Consider the following 19649-nt stretch of genomic DNA (forward strand, 5'->3'; position numbering starts at 1 on the left):
TTTTAAGTAACTCTAGAGTTTGGGGAGCGGAGTTGGGCGCAGCCGCAGCCAGGAAATCTTGGCGATTAATGGTAATAGTAGGGGAGGGATCAACAGCCTGATCGGGTGATGTACCATCAGTCTCGTCCATATTAAGGGACGCGTTAGGGGATGAGTTATTTTCTTTGTTTCGAGGTGCATGAATTGACGCGTTAGTTCCAGAGGACGCGTCTTGGCCAGGCGCAGTGGGCGCAGCAGAATTATTTGGGGTAGAAGGCTTGAGTATTTTCTTGGGCGGTGCTGCGGGAATTATTTTGTTGAGGAATAGCGGTCGAAGTTGAACCAACTAAACCACCGTCAGCCGGCGCGTCGGCAACGAAATCTTCATAGTCTTCATCCATGGAGTCTTTTGTAATAATACGGGAACGTTTTTGGGAAGTGTTATCACTATCAGAACCAGAGTTGTCAGAGAGTTGTTTTTTGTTATTTTTCTTTTCTTGACGAGCAGCCTTATTACTATTAGGATTATAGCTGCCGCCACCTCTTCTAGCAAGATTTCTACCAGACATGTTAGAAGGTATGAGTTGGGTAAAATATAAGAGTTGTTAGTACGAAGATATAAAATTTTCTTTCCGAAAATTTTTGGTTAATAGATCAGCGGTATCAGTCCTTGTCAAAAAATGCGAGGATGCCTGATGATGAGGTTACATGGTCATCAGTCCTTGTCGCAAAACACGAGGATACCTGATGAATAAATTATTGGATTATTGGCCTAAAAAGCATTCATGGAAAAACTATGGATTATATTACAGAAAATGTGAACGGAGTTCATGTCACGTGATACCCTGAACAAATGTGTAGAGTGTCACGTGACTTCATGCGGTACGTAGATCATTTCCTTTTTGGGCGATACCCGTTCCACAAAAATCGATTTGGTAAGAATGCGTTTGGAACCTTGTGTAACATAAATTTCCTTTTTCGGTAATTCGGGATTACGCGGTAATTCCGGCCGGATCTAAAAAATATGACTCTGCAGGGTAATTCCTACGAAAGTCAAGTACAAAATGCTTACTCCTGTTGAGTCCATTCATTCCACTCCCAGTCTCCAAGGATCGCCTCCCCATCTATGTTCACTTAATGCATGCTCTATGGTTTCCCTCTCTTGGGGGTCCACGACCATCCCATTTTTAAGCATTTTCTCCATAATATAAAGCTGATCCTCGGTGAGGCGGTCTATCCATCTTTTATAGAAGTCATTTACATCTTCAAATGTTATCCAGTCAACATTCCCTTTTTTGAATGGCTTTCCAAGAGCTTGGACATACCCGATCGTAGTGGCATAATTTTTCCACCTCTTATATGCCTCTCGACGAACTTCCTGCCACCACACTCTATCTACCTTACTAACTGCAATAAGGTCAGTATCCGGGATCTTTGCGACAATGCATTCGACTATTTCTACTGGTAATTGGTCCAACATGATGTTATGTTACTTGTACTATAGCTATCTTCAATTACTGTATGCCTATTACACATGGATAAAAAATATGACTAAATTCGTACAGAATCGTAGGACCACAGGAGCCGCTTATGCAAGGAGTTCTGTTAAGGTTTTCTCAGCCTCGTTTGCAGTAATAGCTCGCTTTGGGGGACCGGTTGATGAGTTCTTAGTCGCATTATAATACAATTCGAAGAGGGCCTCAAGCTTATCGGGAGAGCTTGTTTATTCTTGTATGATTCGCAGATTTTTGCTATTTTAGCAGTATATGCCGCATTATCGGGAAGAGTTTTCTGGCCACGAACTTCACATATGATACAGGAGAATTTGCCGTCTGGATTCGCTTGATATACTTCACGTGGTCCTGGACGAGGTAACTGGTTTTGCTAAACCCAGATACTAATGCAACTACTATAGTATCTTTTAATGCGCGGATAATCTTGGGGACAGTTTCGTCAGTGATAACACTAGGCTGAATGCGCGATGCCTCGTAAATAACCTCCTCACTAGTGCTGTCAATGCTGTTAACAATGCTTGTGAATTCGGTATATGTTGACATGATTCTTTGTACTTTGTAAAAAATATAAATCTTCAGTTACCTGTTCATTCGAATGAGAAAAAATAAATATGAACCTCGGGGTTTACACTTGGGATACTGCGAGGCAGTAGAAGTGTCGCTCGGTCTTTTGTATCAATGGAGAGCCTGGTCTATATAACCAGGGGATAGCGACTTTCTGGATGATCCTAGCCGCTTTATTGTTCCTTCTTTCTATATATCTCCTAAAGGCTTTCTGGATCATTTCAGCATGATGAGTATAATAGTCGAAATTAAAATGCTTTGGGCAACTATATAAATGTAGTCGTACCGCTTGATCCATGGAAGCGTCGGCTCCCCATCCGCGATCAATAAAAGATTTACAGTAGGTACAGTACCACCTATTTGGTAGTCGTGATACTATTCTCCTAATGTGCACAATATAAGCATATACAGCTTGACGAGACCTTGGATAAGGTGGCCGCTTATAACCTATTCTACTACAAGTATCATAATATTGCACAGCATTCTGAATGCGCCTAGCCCACGTGTGGAAACTTTCGTCGTCTTGTCTACCTAATCCGTCGGTGTTTTGCATTTGGGTATCTCGTAAGATTATATATCCCATAGGTTTATTCAATTATGCCATCACGGTATGTCGGTAAAAAATAAACCTACCAGTTCTTAGCAATCATGTCCAGATAACCTTGTTCGCATTTTTCACATGGCAGTATCCCGCGGTTTCAAACTTGAAAGTCTTTAGAGTCGTATCTGCATTCTCTGAACAAGTGAAAAGCGCGGGGCTATCTGGCTGCTCTTCTAAAATAAATCCGTCTGTATGGATACGTCGTACTTTATCCTTGTATGGTTGAATTGCCTCAGATGTGATTTTGCGACCACGTGCTAATAAGAATGAGGCGATCCTGGGATACTCACCTTTGAAGGGATTACCCGGGTTTGTAAACTGGAATCGCCACTGGTCAGATCCTACTGGTATGATAGAGTCGAGTGTATAGCCCTCTGGAAATGTAAACGGGTCTGTTTGATCTGTGGTGAGTGTCTTGTAATTACGCTTTCTCTGGCATAATGCTCCCCATAATGTGTTGAGAACTCGCTTTGCCACGCGGCCAGCTACGCCACCCTGGTTTTTAATTTTGAAGAGGAAGTGTACATACTCACCAAATATTACAGTTCCAGGGATTCTCGCTTCTCTATCATATATCAATGCATTTGGCTTCCCATCCTGTATTAACTGTATATTGAGACCAAGTTTTTTTGCTCGTTGTAAGTTGATGAATGTATAGATTCCCCTTTTATTCTGTCGGAAGAGAATATTATTCCCACTTACCTTAGCATGGAATAATCCATACAAGGCATAACCCCTGTGGTCAACAAAGTTATTAAGTGTCTGGAATTTACCCCGTCTGATTGGAAAGTTCGCGTTCGATTGTTGGATACTCGGGTATAAACTTGTTGCATCGTACTGTCTTCCATAGCCCTTCCACTCGTTATCTGCCCAGATTAATCCTCCCATCATTGCATCACTTAACCACTCTGCTTCTATCGGGTCAAGAGGATCATTGGCTGGAATCCCTACACTTAATCGTTCGAATAACCAGAGAGCCGTTCTTTTGTAAGACCAGTTATGGTATGATAAGTCGATTCCTAAACTGAACTTCTTTGTAGTTTGTAAGAAGACATCCCGCTCCTCGTGGATTCTCTGATATGCTTCTTCAAGAGTTTCATATATTCCCGTTTTACGGTTTTTCTCAACAGAGATAAAGGAACTCTTGGAATTCTTAGTTTTTTGAAACTGCGCAATTGTACAAGACTTAACCGTTTTGCCGTTGTATATTGTGACTACATTATTGGTCCCATCTTCATGGTATACGATGGGTAAATTACGCTTTCTATCTATTTTACTGGAGTGGAGTCTTCCGGGATTTAACGCGAGGGAGTAATGGCCTTCTGATAGGATGAGTGTTACACATCTATCGGACTTACTCTTAGAGATTCGGGTAATGTCCCCCACAATATTAATTGCGAGACTTCCTGCGAGTTGTTCAACCTTGTCCATGCATGAAACTGGGATGGGAGCATCGCGATTGAGACCTAATGCCTTTTTGATATACTCGGGCTTTTCGATTGACTTTGGCATTTTAGAGAATGTGCCGTAAATATTTTTTAGGCATTCATACAGGCAATCATTTAGCTCCCCATTGCATCCTCCTGCGGCCGGTGGACTATCTCTTGCATAAATTATGAATCGTTCAAAATAATCAGGGTCTGCGTCATCCGGTAGTTGTGCTTCATCATAATGGTCTAATAGTGAAAAGAGGCTGGCTGGTTGGTTTCCCTGATGTCCATCCACCGGGTTTCCAGTTTTCATAGGGAAGTAGGATCTGAAACTTTCTATCTGGAAATCGCGTCTGGAGAGTCTGACCGAGTCTGGCGATAGCTCCTCTGGAAAAGCGAGCACCGGAATACTGAAGTTCCTTGATGTCAGGTCGTGTTGGTAAAGTGCGGGCAATTCTTGAGTATTGCATTTTTATGTATATGATTTGTCTTCAACTATAAATAATATCTTTCTATATATATACGAAAAAAAAAGAAATAATCTCAAATAGCGCTTACAATATGTCGTTGATAGCGCCCTCAGTATCCTCTTCGTCCCAGTCATCAATGATTCCATTGGCGGCCTCCCATTCACGTTCCATATCAGTTTTTGGACGTTCCTCGGGGATCTCTCGCGCTTTACTCCCTTATCTGCCCTCATAGTTTCATAACCAGAGGGGGTGGGAATAATCTCGGCATTACGATTATCCTTGTATATTCTTATTAAATCTGCGAGTTCTTTACGGCTAGGTATTTTAGGTAAGTATCCATTATATTCAATCCAGTCCTTGAAGCGGTCTACTACCTCCATAAGGTAGTACTGGTACTCGTCTTCAATACGCGTTGTGGGACATTCCTCTATTTCAAACGCGAGTATTTCCCAGTCATATTCGTCTGACGCGTCTTGGTACTTGGCCCATAATTCCTTACCTGTATTGTAGAGATCATTGAAGACCTGGTCCTTTAAATTTTTAACCCATGGTTTGCGATCCCATCGGTGTCTTTCTTGCCAAGCCCAGTGCGCTCGAGTGCCTTCCTTTGGTTCAGGATCCCGGTCAACTTCTGGTTCTGTGTCGGGTTCTGGGATAAATTGCTCTTCAGAAGCCGGTTCTGGGTCAGGCTTAGTGACAGATGCAGAAGATTCTGCGGGATACTCGGGTTGTTGTTCAGGAGCTGGGTTCACAGTTGTAAAATCTGAGTCAGATAGCAAGTCATCTAAAACGTCGTAGTTATCTGGCTCGGGGATAGGTTCTTCTTGGTCAGGTTCCTCGTCAGATAGATAACAATCTGAGAAGTTATCTATAGATTTATCGGTGTTTGACTCATTAGTATCTTCATCGGGATCTGGTTGTTCTTTTCTTAACTCTTGTGGACGTTCTTTTAAGTGGTCAGGCTTGGGTGGAAGCGGTGGAGGAGTCTTGCGAATTACAGGTGCAGGTTTTTCCTCAGCGGGTTCGGGTTTTTTCTCAGCGGGTTTTTCCTCAGCGGGTTCGGGTTTTTTCTCAGTGGGTTTTTCCTCAGCGGGTTCGGGTTTTTTCTCAGCGGGTTTCTCTTGTACGTCTTGTGGATTGTTAGCTGGATTATATATATTTGCCAAGAACTTTTCCAAGGCTTTAGGGTCTGATGCAGGTTTCTTAGAAGTCTCTATATCAATTCCTTCTATGTCTATCTCGTCTGTTTCGTGGATCCAGTTTTTGCCGAGAAACTTCTTGTATAGATCCTCCCTAGATATACTGTAAACTTGTGGTGTTATTTTACCTATACGCATTTTTTTACTTTTTATACTTAGCTCATTTGATAGGATTCTAGAAGCGTTTATCTTTGATAAGGGTATAATGCCATGAGTTTCACAGTATGAAGTATATACCCTATAAAATTCTTGAATAGGTAGGTCGGTCATATAATTTTTCATTACGAGGTATGTATCCTTTATAAACTGAAATAGGGGTGGAAGAGTCGAGATGATATGTTCCTGTTTGAGGATTAGTTGTCATAGGTGGTGGATTTCCATTGAAGTCTGGGTAAGCATCCGCGATGGCTCTCAAGTAAGCATAGAATGCCTTACTGGCGCTTGGGTATTTCATAGCGTCACTGAGTTTTTTGAAGTAGTTGAGGTCTCCCTTACGGGATGGTGACACATCCAAGAACACTGTGCGCCTATTGTCATTCTCCACTCTGAGAGCATTTTCGTTGGTTAGGACGATAGTGGACATAAAGTTTTTATAATGTGTTGGTGTCTTGTATTTTTCATGGATTTCCATTATGTCACTCGTTACCTTATCCTTCAAAGAGCGATACAGATTATTCCACTGGCTTTTTTCTGTGGGCATTTCCTCGAAGAAGAAGAACCTTACCCTGTAATTGCCCATTAAAACTTCCAAGAATCGTCTGAGAATCGCTGGTCTTATAAACGAGTTGAGTGCCTAGGACGCTGCGCTGAATGAAATCTGTTATAATACCTTTGCCCCAACCCTGTCCAGATTTCAGGTAAAGGATCGAGTACATCTTCCTTCCAGCAGATACACCGGCCAACCACTTGATGATATACTCGGTGAGATTCCAATCACCCGAACACCAGATATCCTGAATGTGAGAGAAGATAAATTTAACCGCGAGGTGAATTGTAGACTCAAAGGTGGATATCGGACGTAAGACGTGGAGGAATCCTGGGAAGATATTTAGATAGAGTTGGCCGGTTAAGGATCTGAAGATTCGCTGTTTATGGGGATCACAGGTTGCATTACATACATCAGTATTCTCGACCATAAACCACTTGTAGATGTTGAACTCGGTCTTTTGAGAGGGTCCTTATTCAGGTTGTGTGTAGAATACCTTCGTGATTGGACGGATAAGTTTACCAATATTTTTGTCAATAACGTGTTTCAAACTTTTACTATCCGGGTCCCACCAGAAAACCCCATGATGATCTGCACAGGGAATGAAATAACTGCAAAGATACCTCTTGGCTTGATCGAGGTCACTCATACTCTTTGCAGTGACAATAAGCCGTTTAAGCTCATTGATACTGAAGGCTTTCGTTTGTTCACCGAATTTGGGGATAACTTGAGCTTGAGTGGTCATTTTTTCGTTCTATCAAATCGAGTACTAATTTATAGTTATCTAATCTTCAATTGCCGAATATATTTTTTCCAAGGATCCGTGCTCCTACCCGGTTATATCTCTATGGCTCTACAGGCCTTCTAGGGACTTACCTGCTAATAACTTACCTGGTTTGCTATCTCATTGCTTCCAATAGGAAAATGAATGGAATCCTGTACGTGTGGAAGATGTGGAAGATGTGGAGGATCTGGGGGGGTAAAATCAAAACTTTTTTCTGGGGGGATCCCTCTCCCGATTTTTTTAAAACGTCCTCCACATCCTCCACATCCTCCACACTTCTCCGATTCCCTCTTATTTTCCTCTCTTTTCCCTTATTTTATCCTTTTTTGTTATATATTTTTGTGGAGGATCTATGTGGAGAATTGTGGAGGATCTATGGGGGGTTCCCTACCCCACAGAGGGGGATGTAGGTACTGCGAGGCCGTGAGACCGAGGTGGGGTGAGCGCTAGCGAGACACACTACCAGCCCGATGACTCTGTTAATACTTCTGCTAATAATAAGGCCTATAAATAATAAATATTTATTAATACTTTTATAATAAATTATTACATAAATTGGAAAAATACCTGTCTATAACAAAGTCCTTTGTCTGATATATAATCATTTGATTCTTCAGAATCAATTGAAATAGCTATGTCGCTAAACCATACTTTATTATGATACCTGTTTGTGGCATGCATTATAGCACCATTTTCCAGTGTTACCGATCTGTATATGTTTATTCAGGTTTCACCAATAATTGTGAAACTATCAAGTAAATCTAGATATGAATCCAGACAACCTATAAATCTAGCAAAACCAATCTGCATTTTATTGTCTACGGAATCTTTTTTTCATTAAAAAATGTATTTGTGTAAAGAGAATTCAAAGAGTCTTGCAGAAATTTACAAGTGCGAGGTGTTTTTGCCGGATTCACTGAATATTGAGACATTCTAATAGATATTGCTTGACGTTTTATCTATTAATTTAATTTCCATCTTAAGTTATATAATAAATATATACAATAAATAAATTTCCAAATACTTACAGTTCGTAAAAGCTGAGGTTTGACTAAGGTTGCTTGTCTAAACCTCTTCAAAATCCTACGATTAGTTTCATCAAAATTTTACTATAGATTTATATATAGTTTTGGCAGAGTTTCGGCAGTTTCGGCATTTATAATAAGTTTCGGCAGTTTCGCCTTTCTCCAAAGTTTCGCCAGTTTTTTAATATAACTTTAATATAGTTTCAGCAGAATTTCACTTTTCGGCGAAATGCCATCTTGCCTAAACCCCTAGGTTTCGGCAAGCAACCTTAGGTTTGACATCTTTTTTATTGCTAATTCGGTAGGGTATTTTAATGAAATATTTATATGAAGACTTTCGTAAGTTTCTGTGGTATAGCCATTTATTGCGCCATAAGATCGTATTGAGTCAATAATGTGATAAATCCATGAATGCAATTTAGGCAACTTCAAATTGGAAGGAGAAACAAATTTAAAAGCCTTGACAAACATCCGGGCCCATTTATGTATTGCATCCTAAAATTTAAATGTTAATTTAATTTATTTAATTTAAATTTTCAATTTTACTAAAATTTTAATACATACATTAAATTTCTCCAAGTCACTTTCACTAAATTCTTCATATCTACTTAAAATATACATTTCATTCCAATATTCGTACAATTTCGCAAGATCATCATTATTTACAAAATTATCTACTTCGTTATTATTTTCATCATATAAATTATCAATAACAAATATCATGACTTTCATCAAACTTCAATATTCATTAGCAGTTAATCTTGCAATTGACTGCAGTCCATTGGAAAAAATTTTAATGACGGGAAAACGTGGAATTGCTGCTAGATGGCGATCTACTTCTTTAACTAATTTATTACCATTAACATGTTGCAATTTTAAGATATCGCACGTGAAGATAATTTGATAACGAAATAAACCCAAATCTAAATGATGCATTCTATCAGAAACAGTAGCCAAGTAGATATTTATATTCCTTGATAATATAAATAATTATAATTAATATATATATATGTTATTATAATTATTTCTACTTTTGCATACTTACAGCAAATCCCAAAAAAAATTATATACAGATTCTATGCAAACAGATTTTTGTGTATCATTTTCAAAATATTTACACATTTCATCATGAGTTCTTAGTATTACATCATTAACTGATAAGTCTATATTTGCAAGATTGTCCCTTTTAATTAAACAGGAGTGACATGAAAGGCTTGAATTGGAGGATTTATAAACTAAATAAAAACTTGCGGCTTCTGGCCAATCTGCAATAATAGTTGAAACTCTAGGATAAAACCAGGTATTTTCATTATTTATAAAAAGGTCTATACCATATTTTAATAAAATAATCAGTTCTAGTAAATGACGTAAAGATTTATGAAAGGTATCACAAACCAGATCTTTATTTGCAGCTTCTAAAATTGGTAAATATCCCAAAAGTTGCTTTGCATCCTATTTATTATGACGCCATATTGGGATATTGCCTAATGTAATATATATTGAATGCAATTGACTTTTTCCTAATGTATCTGTGGTTGTTGCATCTGAATATAAAATAATTGATAATAATTTGGAACCAGTAGGTAAGGATTCTTGCACATGATCAGAATTTTGCGCACACCTTTTTTAGAAAGGATGTGCGGCATGCGCACAAAAAATTTTGAAATATCCTTATGTGATTGGGCGCATATGTGTTACAGTACCTATTATAGTAGTATAGCCATACCACTTTGCAGCACAGTAAGACTCAATAAATTGTGCATTGTCCGCACAGTAACTTTTTATCGAAAAATTAACACTGACCCTGGGTATCTTGCAAAAATCGGGGGTTTGACCCTGTACCCCTGGGTACTAAACAAAGTCTAAAAATTCCATTTTTTGCGAATATCTCACGATCTACTGGTCCAATTTGAACGATCTTTTTTTATTTTCAAGAGCTCAATGAGAGCTATCAAACAAAAAAAGATGGCTCAAATCTGATCACTAGATCACGAGATAATTGTAAAATATCCCCCTGGGTACTATACAATTCTATGAAATTTTTCAAGGGGGGTACTATACATAGGGGAGGTACTATAGCTCGCGATATACGGTAGTTAATTTACAGTCAGTTCATAAGTTAGTTAGTTTCACAGATAGTCAAGAGTTGTATTGTAGTTTTCGAGTTATACGAAAAGAATATTATTCCCAGTAGTATAATTCAGGATAGTTAATTTCGCAACCAAAAGATTATCTATATTTTTCGTCATATCTAAAATTTTACATTATTTTAATAAAAACCTATTTTCTTTAACTAAACATCTAACGTTATTTTACATGATTATTTGTGATCAACTTAAGACTCTCCTATTAAGTTAAACTCCAGTTAACCTGTTAAAGTGTTAAAGTTTTTCAGTCGGCTTTAATTATTGACAGGATAACAATATGTTCAAGTAATGAATAATAATAACAAAATTATTTTTTGTAAATGTTTGACTGTAAGACCTTATATAAAAGAAAAGTTTTTTATTAATAAAAATTTTTGAAATATTCATTAGACTCTTTGATATATATACAGTATATGAATATGCTACAATATATAAAACTCCTATTATTCTATTCCTATTTACTTATTTCATTCATGCTTGAAAAATGATATCCGTAGACTAAAGAAAGAACTATAATACTATAATATATACCTAGCAAGACATTTTTCACTTCAGTAAACTGCTTATAGTGTATAGACTAAAGGTAAAGGAAAAATTTTTTTTTTTCTTACTTCAAGTATATAAGAAAGTGAGAGTTTTATTCGTTTGTAATGCAGTTCAATTTAAAATTGTTTTATAATGAATATTTTCTAATAAGGATCGAATTATAAAAGGAAAAAATAGGCAAGATATTTAAGATATTTATAAAAAATATCATATAAATCTGCATAATTATTTTTGCAAAAAATTAGCTATTTTAGGAATAAAATTATTAAAAGTATTGATGCAAATTTCCTGATAACCTATGATCATCAATAAGCGAACTAGAAAAAAAGGAGATGTATGTGTTAACTGTAATCCATATTCTTGATTATGTGAATGATTTATAATAATGCTTTAGCCCTTTTTCAAATATAATATAGGATCTTTGCAATAAAAAGGTACAAAACTCAAAAAATATCAAAAATTGAATTAATATTAAATTTGCATTTATTTCAGTAAAAAAAATATAATTAGCATATAAAGTAAATTAAAATTTTTTTTTGAGTTTCGTACCTTTCTATTGCAAAAATTCCATATACTGCTTATTTGTAAGCTGATAAAACTGCTAAAAAATTATAATAGTAATATATCTATTTTCATTTCATTCTAACAACACAATTAGCAAAACACTTTACTGTACATTGAAATGAGAATTTAATCTGATTAAATTAAATAAAATAAAAATTACCTACTATTTATCATATATTATTAGAATAAAGAATTTTCAAAATTAGATTAATATGTGATTAGCCTGTACACGTAATTTGAATGCGTTAACATCAGTAAAATAATAAAAAGTTATCGTTTATCTGAAGATTTGCAAATTATAAATTCTAATTGCTCTATTTCTATTTTTGAATTTCTTTTTAATGACATCCTGTTTTATGATCTACATGAAAATTAGGAACGTGATTTTTTTATTAGTAATTCAGTACTGTGTAAATGGGTGAAATAGAATATACCAGAACTTTGAGGGAAGTTCATTAGCCAGTATAGACATAAAAATATTGATAGATTCTACAATTGCGGATGCCAGTAATGTATTGTTACACATAGAATATTCTGCAAATATAATTCATATGAACTAATAATACTAATAATCAGTGCTTAAAATAGAAATCAAATTTTACTGGCCAAGAATCCGGAATGAAAATATTTTACCGGACAAGGATCCGGAATTTCATAAAATTTACCGGCTTATAAATTTTAGTAAAAAAAATTTATTTTTAAATTTGTATTTTTACATTTTTTATTAAAGAAAATTTATATTTTTTATTGAAAAAAAATTAAATTCTTCGTTTATAAGCACTATTCCAGATTTGCAATGCTCTAGTAAAATCAAATTCAGATAAATCTGTTTCTTCTAATCCAACCATCATCCAATAATGTAATGTCTCGTTATTTAAAGAATTTCTCAAATCAGTTTTTATTAAATTCTGTTTAGAAAAACCACGTTCACAATCAACAGATGAGAAAGGAATTGAGTATATAATTCCTAATAATTTAATAATATTAGGAAAAGTATCATAGTAAAATTCAAATAATCTTGGAAGTAATTTTTCAATTTTTATATTTCTAAAATTTGAATGTATTATAGCTTTGTACCCAAACCATTCTCCGCAAATGTTATTAATTTCTTTTTTGTAAAATTCTGACAACATATTTAATTTCTCTTCCCCATAATTTGTGAGTTCTTCTTTATTACTTGGCCAGTTTGCATGATCAAGTATTTTCATAGAATTAAGTAAAGGTCTATCAGGAAATCTTTCTTGGATCTCTAAAACAACAGCTGATGCAAATGATAAAATATCAGCAATTAAATCAGCTTCGTAATTTTCATTCCATAACAATTGATGTGCGCTAATACTATAATTATTTTCTTCTTCTGAAAAATGTGATAAAAATTTATTTAAATGCTCGCCTAATGATAATTTTCCATCATCATCATAATCCAAAAATTGTTGTTGAATTTTATTGAGAGTTAGCTCTATAATTGGATCTATATCAGATATTTGAATATTTTTTCGTTGGAAAATTTTACTTAACGTAGAAAGATAACCAAGAATATCCCATAAAAAATGCAAAAAAGCAAGCAATTTCCAATCACAAATTTCTACATATAAAGAAATAAAATTTTGTCTCTGAGAATTATTAGGCGTTGAAGTTATTGTTTCCAATAATGTATCCATCAAAGGTTCAATAGAAAGACATAAATTTTTGATTGCTTCATACCAAAAAAGCCATCTAACTTCATAAATTTGCTTAATTTTCAAAATTGGATGCTCTAGTATTTCTTGATATTTATGTAAAATATCTATTCTATTGGTAGAATTAGAAAAAAAAGTGTAAACTGACCTAATAACATGTTCAGCATGTTTGCAAAAATCTACTTTTTTTTCGGCAGAATTGCAGGCTAAAGCAAGTCTATGTGCAATGCAATGTGTTATAAATAAACACTCATTTATTTCTTTAAGTCTTGATGCTACTCCAGTTGATCTTCCTAACATAACGCTTGCTCCATCTGAAGCAAATGACATAAGTTTATTTGTTAAACCTGTAAAAAAAAAACTGAGTTAATTATAAAATTTATAAATTAAATAAAATAATATACAATATTATTTAAAAACTTGCCTTTTTTATCAAATAAATCAACAATTGCATTGAAAATAGTTTTTGAATCTTTGCTTTTTAATTGTATTAATTTTAAAAAACGAATCTTAATATTTCCATACAAACAGTATTTAACATATATAATAAGATGGGATTCACATGAAATATCTGTGCTTTCATCCACCATAATTCCAAATGCAGCTGCTTCAGCCAATTCTTTCCAAATAATTTCTTCTATTGAATTTGAAATAGCAGATAAAATTTCACGTCCAGATACATTATTTTCATAAGTAATTGTATTAGAAGCTGATAATAGCTGTGGACAATCAAGAATTCTACATAGTCTTACAACTTCAGGTAATTTGTTTAGTGAAATATCATTTTCTGCTAGCCAAAATATTATCTTCATTAAAACACTAACGTGATTTTGAGCCCTATCTATAGCATTGTTGGTAACCTTAATAAGTTCTACCTTTGCAATCTCCCGATTTGTTGCATCAGTGTGATCTTTAGTTGTGAAATGTTCTGATAGTGCGGAAGATTTAAAATCCTTTGAACCTAATTTAAAATAATTATTTTTAATTTAAATTATAATAATAGACAATTAAATTAATTATTTATAAAATAAAAAAAACTACATACCTTCTTTTCTAAACTTATTTTGTTTTTTATGACTTTGGCATAGTGAGCAAAACATTAGATTTCTTGATCCATCATATATCAACCACTTATAAATATTTAACCATTCATTTTGAAAAACTCCTGTTTTTCTCTTTGATAAAAGTTGCACTTTCTTTTTTTTTAAATTTAATTTTTTTTGTGTTGCGCGTCTATAATTATTTGGTACTTCAATATCAGCTTCTTCTAAATCCGAATCTACTTCACTAGATTCATTATTGTCAAATTCTACGTCTTCCTTAGGCATTTTTGTCTTAAAATATTGCTCGATAGACATTTTTTAACAGTAACGTAAAAATCAAAAATCGCAAATGATTATCAAATTGATAATTTATGATTTTATTTAATGCCGATATACAAAAAATTTTGCCGGACAAAAATCCGTTAAACTTAAAAATTTTCTGGAAAAAAATCTGAAATATAAAAATTTTTACCAGTGATTTTTTGAAAATTCCGGTTTTCACCGGAATTTTATCATCTATTTTAAGCACTGCTAATAATGAAGCAGTAATGTTTTACTATAGGATGCTAAAAAAAAATATAGATAACGTTTACATGCTATTTAAGCCACTTACATAATTTAAAAAAAGAAAAAAACTATACAATAATCCAATCTATGTGAATAAATAATTCTCCCAATATTACTTTTAGGTAGTCACCAGAGAGATGATGGATTTTATTACTAACTGAAGTATGAGATTATCAAAATATTTTTTTTTTTTTTTTTATTTTTAGGAGACATCAGCATAGCCGGTTCGCAGAGCTACATGGAAGGAGCACTACAACTAAAGTTGTGGAAATGCACTCCTACCATTGAGCGACAGCTAACTAAACACCTACTCTAATTATTAGAAGTAACCGGATGTACATCCCCCCTACCCCCTATATATCACACTGGGAAGATGACCCAAGTTTATACCCACACAAGAATGGATCATAGTGTAGCAGGGTTCTGACACAGTTATACTACCCACTAGCGCCTGTCAGAAGTGAGCAACCACCCACGTACGGCAGATATAACGGAGCAGACATCTAGAAGTCCTTCCACGATGGTTAGCTTAGAGGAATACTGCAATACTTAAGACTACTAATATGGCCGCACAAAGCCCACTACAGGCCGCGATTACCATACCAGCCTACCATAGTTGTAAATCCCCCAGTAGTAATAGTAGTGACTACTAGGACAGTAAGCTGCTAAGGGTATTGGGATCACCCCTTTATTATAAGTAACCAATCCAGTTACCCAAGGATCACCCACCAGTACGTCAAATTCAAACCTCACCTTAGAACCGAACGTCTCCAATCAGCCTAAACCTATTAGAAGGTAAACTACTGCTAAGACATTGCACTTGAGACTTTACCATCTATGAGTAGAGCTTCTAATGAGTTGAGTTGAGTTGAGTCACGAGTCAAAAACCTTAATTTTAAAGTACTTTTATTAAGTTGGAATATAATTAAACGAAAATTTACAATTATGCGAGTCAAAAATGCAAGTTTATGCGAGTCATTTTTGAAGCTCTATCTATGAGGACCATCTAGTGTAGTAAACCCCTATAGTAAGGTTTACCACATCCTTAGTGGTATTGTAGAGTGACCACTAAGACAAGAGCTCACCCAGATGGTATGCAAGTAGTGACCATCCAGACAGGACAATAGGCTTCCCAATGGCCTCATAAGGAACGCTAAGAGGATACCATGACCCTTTGTTGAAATATGCTGCCGACCGGTACATACTAATTTATCATGATGCAGTCCAGCCTACACTAATCCCTGTACTTTCACACTATTGGTAGTAGTGTCTGCAGTAAAATTCTTTTAATTTCTGTGATTGGTGGAATCGAACCTGCGACCTCACCATACTCAGGCTTCATGAGAGGACTCACGGACTAACCAATGAGCCAAGGGTGATCAACCCTTTTAGATCATCAAAATATACATTATGGTTTTTGTGAATTTTTATAAGTATTTTATCAAAATCATCATCATTTACTTGAGAGTCATTTTGTGACCACTCTTTAAGTTTAGTTAATGTTTTATTCTCTAACTTCACTATTTTTGCTATTTTTTCATGCATAACTGAAGCTTTTCATGAAGTTTATAATTATATTCATTATTAGAGTCAAAATTATTAAATTTGAAATATATATTAGAATCAGATTTATTAGTATCAGAGTTAGATTCATTAATTTCAGAATCATCTGAATTAGAATCATAAGCTGAAGTAATAGCCATGCTTTCTGCTCAGTGATTGTCTTAGATTTGACCTGTTCTATAATATAATTAATTTGAGGATTAGTGAGCCTTGAACTTTGTTAGTATTACAGATAATCTGATTAACTATATATCTGATATAATACCATTAATCTTTTTCAGAATTACAGGATCATATTCATAGCTAAATAACTTATTGATTTTTTTTGCTTTACAGGTCATTACTTGTAAATATTCATCAAAAATGTCTTTACAGAAATTTAACATTTTTAATCAATATAGAATTGATATTGTTAACTTTATCTTAATAATATTGTTTTGATATTATTTCAATATTGATTCAATATTAATTTAATTATACATGCCACCCAAATTATTTTGGACTGCCGTAATTATAAGTAAAATTCCAAATTCAATTATGGCATCCCAAATTATTTTGGCACTTTACATAGTAAATTATATATAAACCGAATGAATTATGGCATCCCAAAATAATTTGGGCAGCATGTATAAATTTAATATCGATGTGATATCAAAATAAAGTATTATCATTTTGATATCATATTAATATTGAATCAATATTAAATTAATATCAAAATGATATCTGAAATGACATTAAAATGATATCTTTAAATTAAACTTAAATATATTATTTTGATGTTACTTCAATTATTATTTTAATATCATTTTAATATCAAAATAATATTAAAATAATATTGTTTGAAAACTTGAAGTTTCTGTAAAACGTCTGCAAAGTATAGTTTCATTTCAGCGTAAATTTGTAATTTTGCAATCCACTGGTCGAAATAAGAAAAATTGGCAATAAACCATACCAGCCAAGTTTCGGTAATGCAGGCTAAAGTTTTGGTAAAGTTCCAGCCTGCATTAAAAACTGGATGAAAATTGACCAAAATTAGGTTTGCCAATTTATCACCTATTTCTGGTCTTAAGAACCATTTAAAATTCACCAATCATCTAATTGTTAAAAAAAAATTGCCAAACACTGGTCATTATTAAAAATCGGCTAATACCACTGGTCGAAATCAAAACTTTTGACTGTTAAGAGCTTTCGGCATAATTTTTGCCGATTGGTCATGTGATTCGTTACATTTTTTGACCAATGGCAAAAATCTATTAACTTTATTTAAACTTTTTTTTTCTCACACTTTCATCTTCCCTTTTCACTCACTTTACTTTTCCACACACTCCTTTGTCATCCTTTCATTTTTCCCCTTTCTACTCACTTTTTCGTCTCCCTTTTCCTCTCACTTTTCGTCTTTCCCTTTCCCCTTTCTTTCGTCCATTCCCTCTTTCTTCTTTTAGGTGATGCCTCAGCTCTTTGGATACCGTATTTCGGTAAGTTTTTATTTTTTTTTATTTTCCTTGTTTTCGCTTAATAAACTAATTTCAATTTTTTTTTTAGTTATTCAGCTTTTAGACGTGTAGGAACGAGTTAGATTTTTTAAAAAAATTATTTAACGAAACGTTTACTAATATTTTCATTCTTTTTTTTTGTAGGTTCAAGATACCCTCAAAGTATAATAGATATTAGAGTTTAGGGCATGAATTAGTCAATGGTAAGTTTTGAAGTTGGGTTAATTTTGAAACTTTAAAAGAAACGATTTACTAATTATTTCTTTCTTCTTTTTGTAGGCTTTCACTTCAAGCTGATGGATCAGATAAGTTTTGAAATATTTCAAAACTTTTTGAGATTTTTTTTATAAAAGAATCGGTTTGCTAACGGTTTCTTTATTTTTTTTATAAATTCTTCTTCGTACTATTATTGAGAAATAGACGAGTAAGTTTTAATGTGTATTTTGAAACTTTATTTTTTATTATTATTAAAGAAACGGACTAACTGTTTTCTTTATTTTTTTTTTTTGTAGGTTTCCATTAATGAATTGGGGTAAGGGAGTAAGTTTCAAATATATTTTGAAACTTTGATTTTTTTTTTATCAAAGAAACATTAAACTAATTGTTTCTTTTTTTTTTGTAGATTTCCCCTTCGGACTTTATTGGATTGGTAAGTTTCAAATTTTTCAAAACTTCAGTTTTTATTATTATTAAAGAAACGAACTAACTGTTTCTTTTTTTTGTAGGTTTCCATTATCGATTTGAGGGTAAGTTTTGAATATATTTTGAAACTTTGATTTTTTTTTATTGAAGAAACATTAAACTAATTGTTTCTTCTTTTTTTTGTAGATTTCCCTCTTCGGACTTTATTGGATGGGCAGGTAAGTTTTGAATTTTCAAAACTTATTTTTTTTATTAAAGAAATGAATTAACCGTTTCTTTTTTTATTTGTAGGTTTCCATTAACGAATTGGGGGTAAGTTTCAATATTTTGAAACTTTATTTTTTTTTATTGAAAAAACATTAAACTAATTATTTCTTCTTTTTTTTTGTAGATTTTTCTCTTCGGACTTTATTGGATTGATAAGTTTCAAATTTTTTGAAACTTCAGTTTTTATTATTATTAAAGAAACGAACTAACCGTTTCTTTACTTTTTTTTGTAGGTTTCCCCTTTGAATTTTATCAAATCAGGTAAGTTTCTTTTGAAACTTCAATTTTTTTATTTAAAAATAGGTAGATTACTAACCGTTTCCTCCTTTTTTTTGTAAGTTTTCTACAGATTTTTATTAAGTTAGGTGAAGATGATGGGTGGATGATGGATGATGGATGGTGAATGATGATGGATGGTGTATATAGATAATAGATAGCTATATATTAATTTAATATGTAATTTTTAATAAAACAAATTAATAAAATTTAATTAATAAATTATTATAAAATTAAAATCAATAATCAGTTAAATATACAAAAATCAGTAATAAATTATTAGGTTTATTAACAATCATCAATTTAATTTTACCAATTTGTTGCCAATTTCTACTGATCGATTTGTTAACAAGTGGCAGGTGAACTGTGCAAATCATTCATAATAATTTTGACGATTTTTTTGGTAATGATTGGCCGAATTTAGACCAACTTTTATCCAACATTCGTCAATTTGAAATTTGGATGAAATGGATGGTCTTATCCGCAAGTTTCTTATTTTCAGACCTAGGCTCTAGAAATCTAAAATCTGCCATATAAAAATTTTGTTAAAGGATTATCAAATATAATTCTGGCACTAGATATTTTCTTAG

The 19649-nt window shown here is 33.5% G+C and overlaps 6 protein-coding genes across 6 annotated transcripts; 1 reads left to right on the top strand and 5 right to left on the bottom strand.

Annotated features, from left to right (window-relative positions):
• Window positions 1–1066: 1066 nt before the first annotated feature.
• OCT59_015041 (uncharacterized protein) lies at window positions 1067–1459 on the bottom strand (the record flags this gene model as incomplete). The annotated part of the gene is made up of 1 exon (XM_066139726.1): window positions 1067–1459. One exon carries the CDS (start codon window positions 1457–1459, stop codon window positions 1067–1069), a length of 393 nt encoding a protein of 130 aa, XP_066002574.1.
• Window positions 1460–1567: 108 nt separating this feature from the next.
• On the bottom strand, window positions 1568–2036 carry OCT59_015042 (uncharacterized protein; the record flags this gene model as incomplete). The annotated part of the gene is made up of 2 exons (XM_066139727.1): window positions 1568–1697; window positions 1783–2036. The coding sequence occupies 2 exons, from the start codon at window positions 2034–2036 to the stop codon at window positions 1568–1570; spliced, it is 384 nt and encodes a 127-aa protein (XP_066002575.1).
• An 82-nt stretch (window positions 2037–2118) lies between these two features.
• Window positions 2119–2610, bottom strand: OCT59_015043 (uncharacterized protein; the record flags this gene model as incomplete). The annotated part of the gene is made up of 1 exon (XM_066139728.1): window positions 2119–2610. The coding sequence occupies one exon, from the start codon at window positions 2608–2610 to the stop codon at window positions 2119–2121; it is 492 nt and encodes a 163-aa protein (XP_066002576.1).
• Window positions 2611–5995: 3385 nt separating this feature from the next.
• Window positions 5996–7208, bottom strand: OCT59_015044 (uncharacterized protein; the record flags this gene model as incomplete). The annotated part of the gene is made up of 3 exons (XM_066139729.1): window positions 5996–6409; window positions 6477–6710; window positions 6960–7208. The coding sequence occupies 3 exons, from the start codon at window positions 7206–7208 to the stop codon at window positions 5996–5998; spliced, it is 897 nt and encodes a 298-aa protein (XP_066002577.1).
• Window positions 7209–8521: 1313 nt separating this feature from the next.
• OCT59_015045 (uncharacterized protein) lies at window positions 8522–8995 on the bottom strand (the record flags this gene model as incomplete). Its single annotated transcript, XM_066139730.1, has 2 exons — window positions 8522–8767; window positions 8837–8995. 2 exons carry the CDS (start codon window positions 8993–8995, stop codon window positions 8522–8524), a joined length of 405 nt encoding a protein of 134 aa, XP_066002578.1.
• Window positions 8996–18396: 9401 nt separating this feature from the next.
• On the top strand, window positions 18397–18992 carry OCT59_015046 (uncharacterized protein; the record flags this gene model as incomplete). The annotated part of the gene is made up of 6 exons (XM_025328240.2): window positions 18397–18414; window positions 18497–18523; window positions 18600–18620; window positions 18703–18734; window positions 18808–18828; window positions 18908–18992. The coding sequence occupies 6 exons, from the start codon at window positions 18397–18399 to the stop codon at window positions 18990–18992; spliced, it is 204 nt and encodes a 67-aa protein (XP_025167462.2).
• Between the last annotated feature and the right edge of the window lie 657 nt (window positions 18993–19649).

Source organism: Rhizophagus irregularis, chromosome 23, assembly GCF_026210795.1.
Source record: "Rhizophagus irregularis chromosome 23, complete sequence".
Classification (NCBI taxonomy): domain Eukaryota; kingdom Fungi; phylum Glomeromycota; class Glomeromycetes; order Glomerales; family Glomeraceae; genus Rhizophagus; species Rhizophagus irregularis.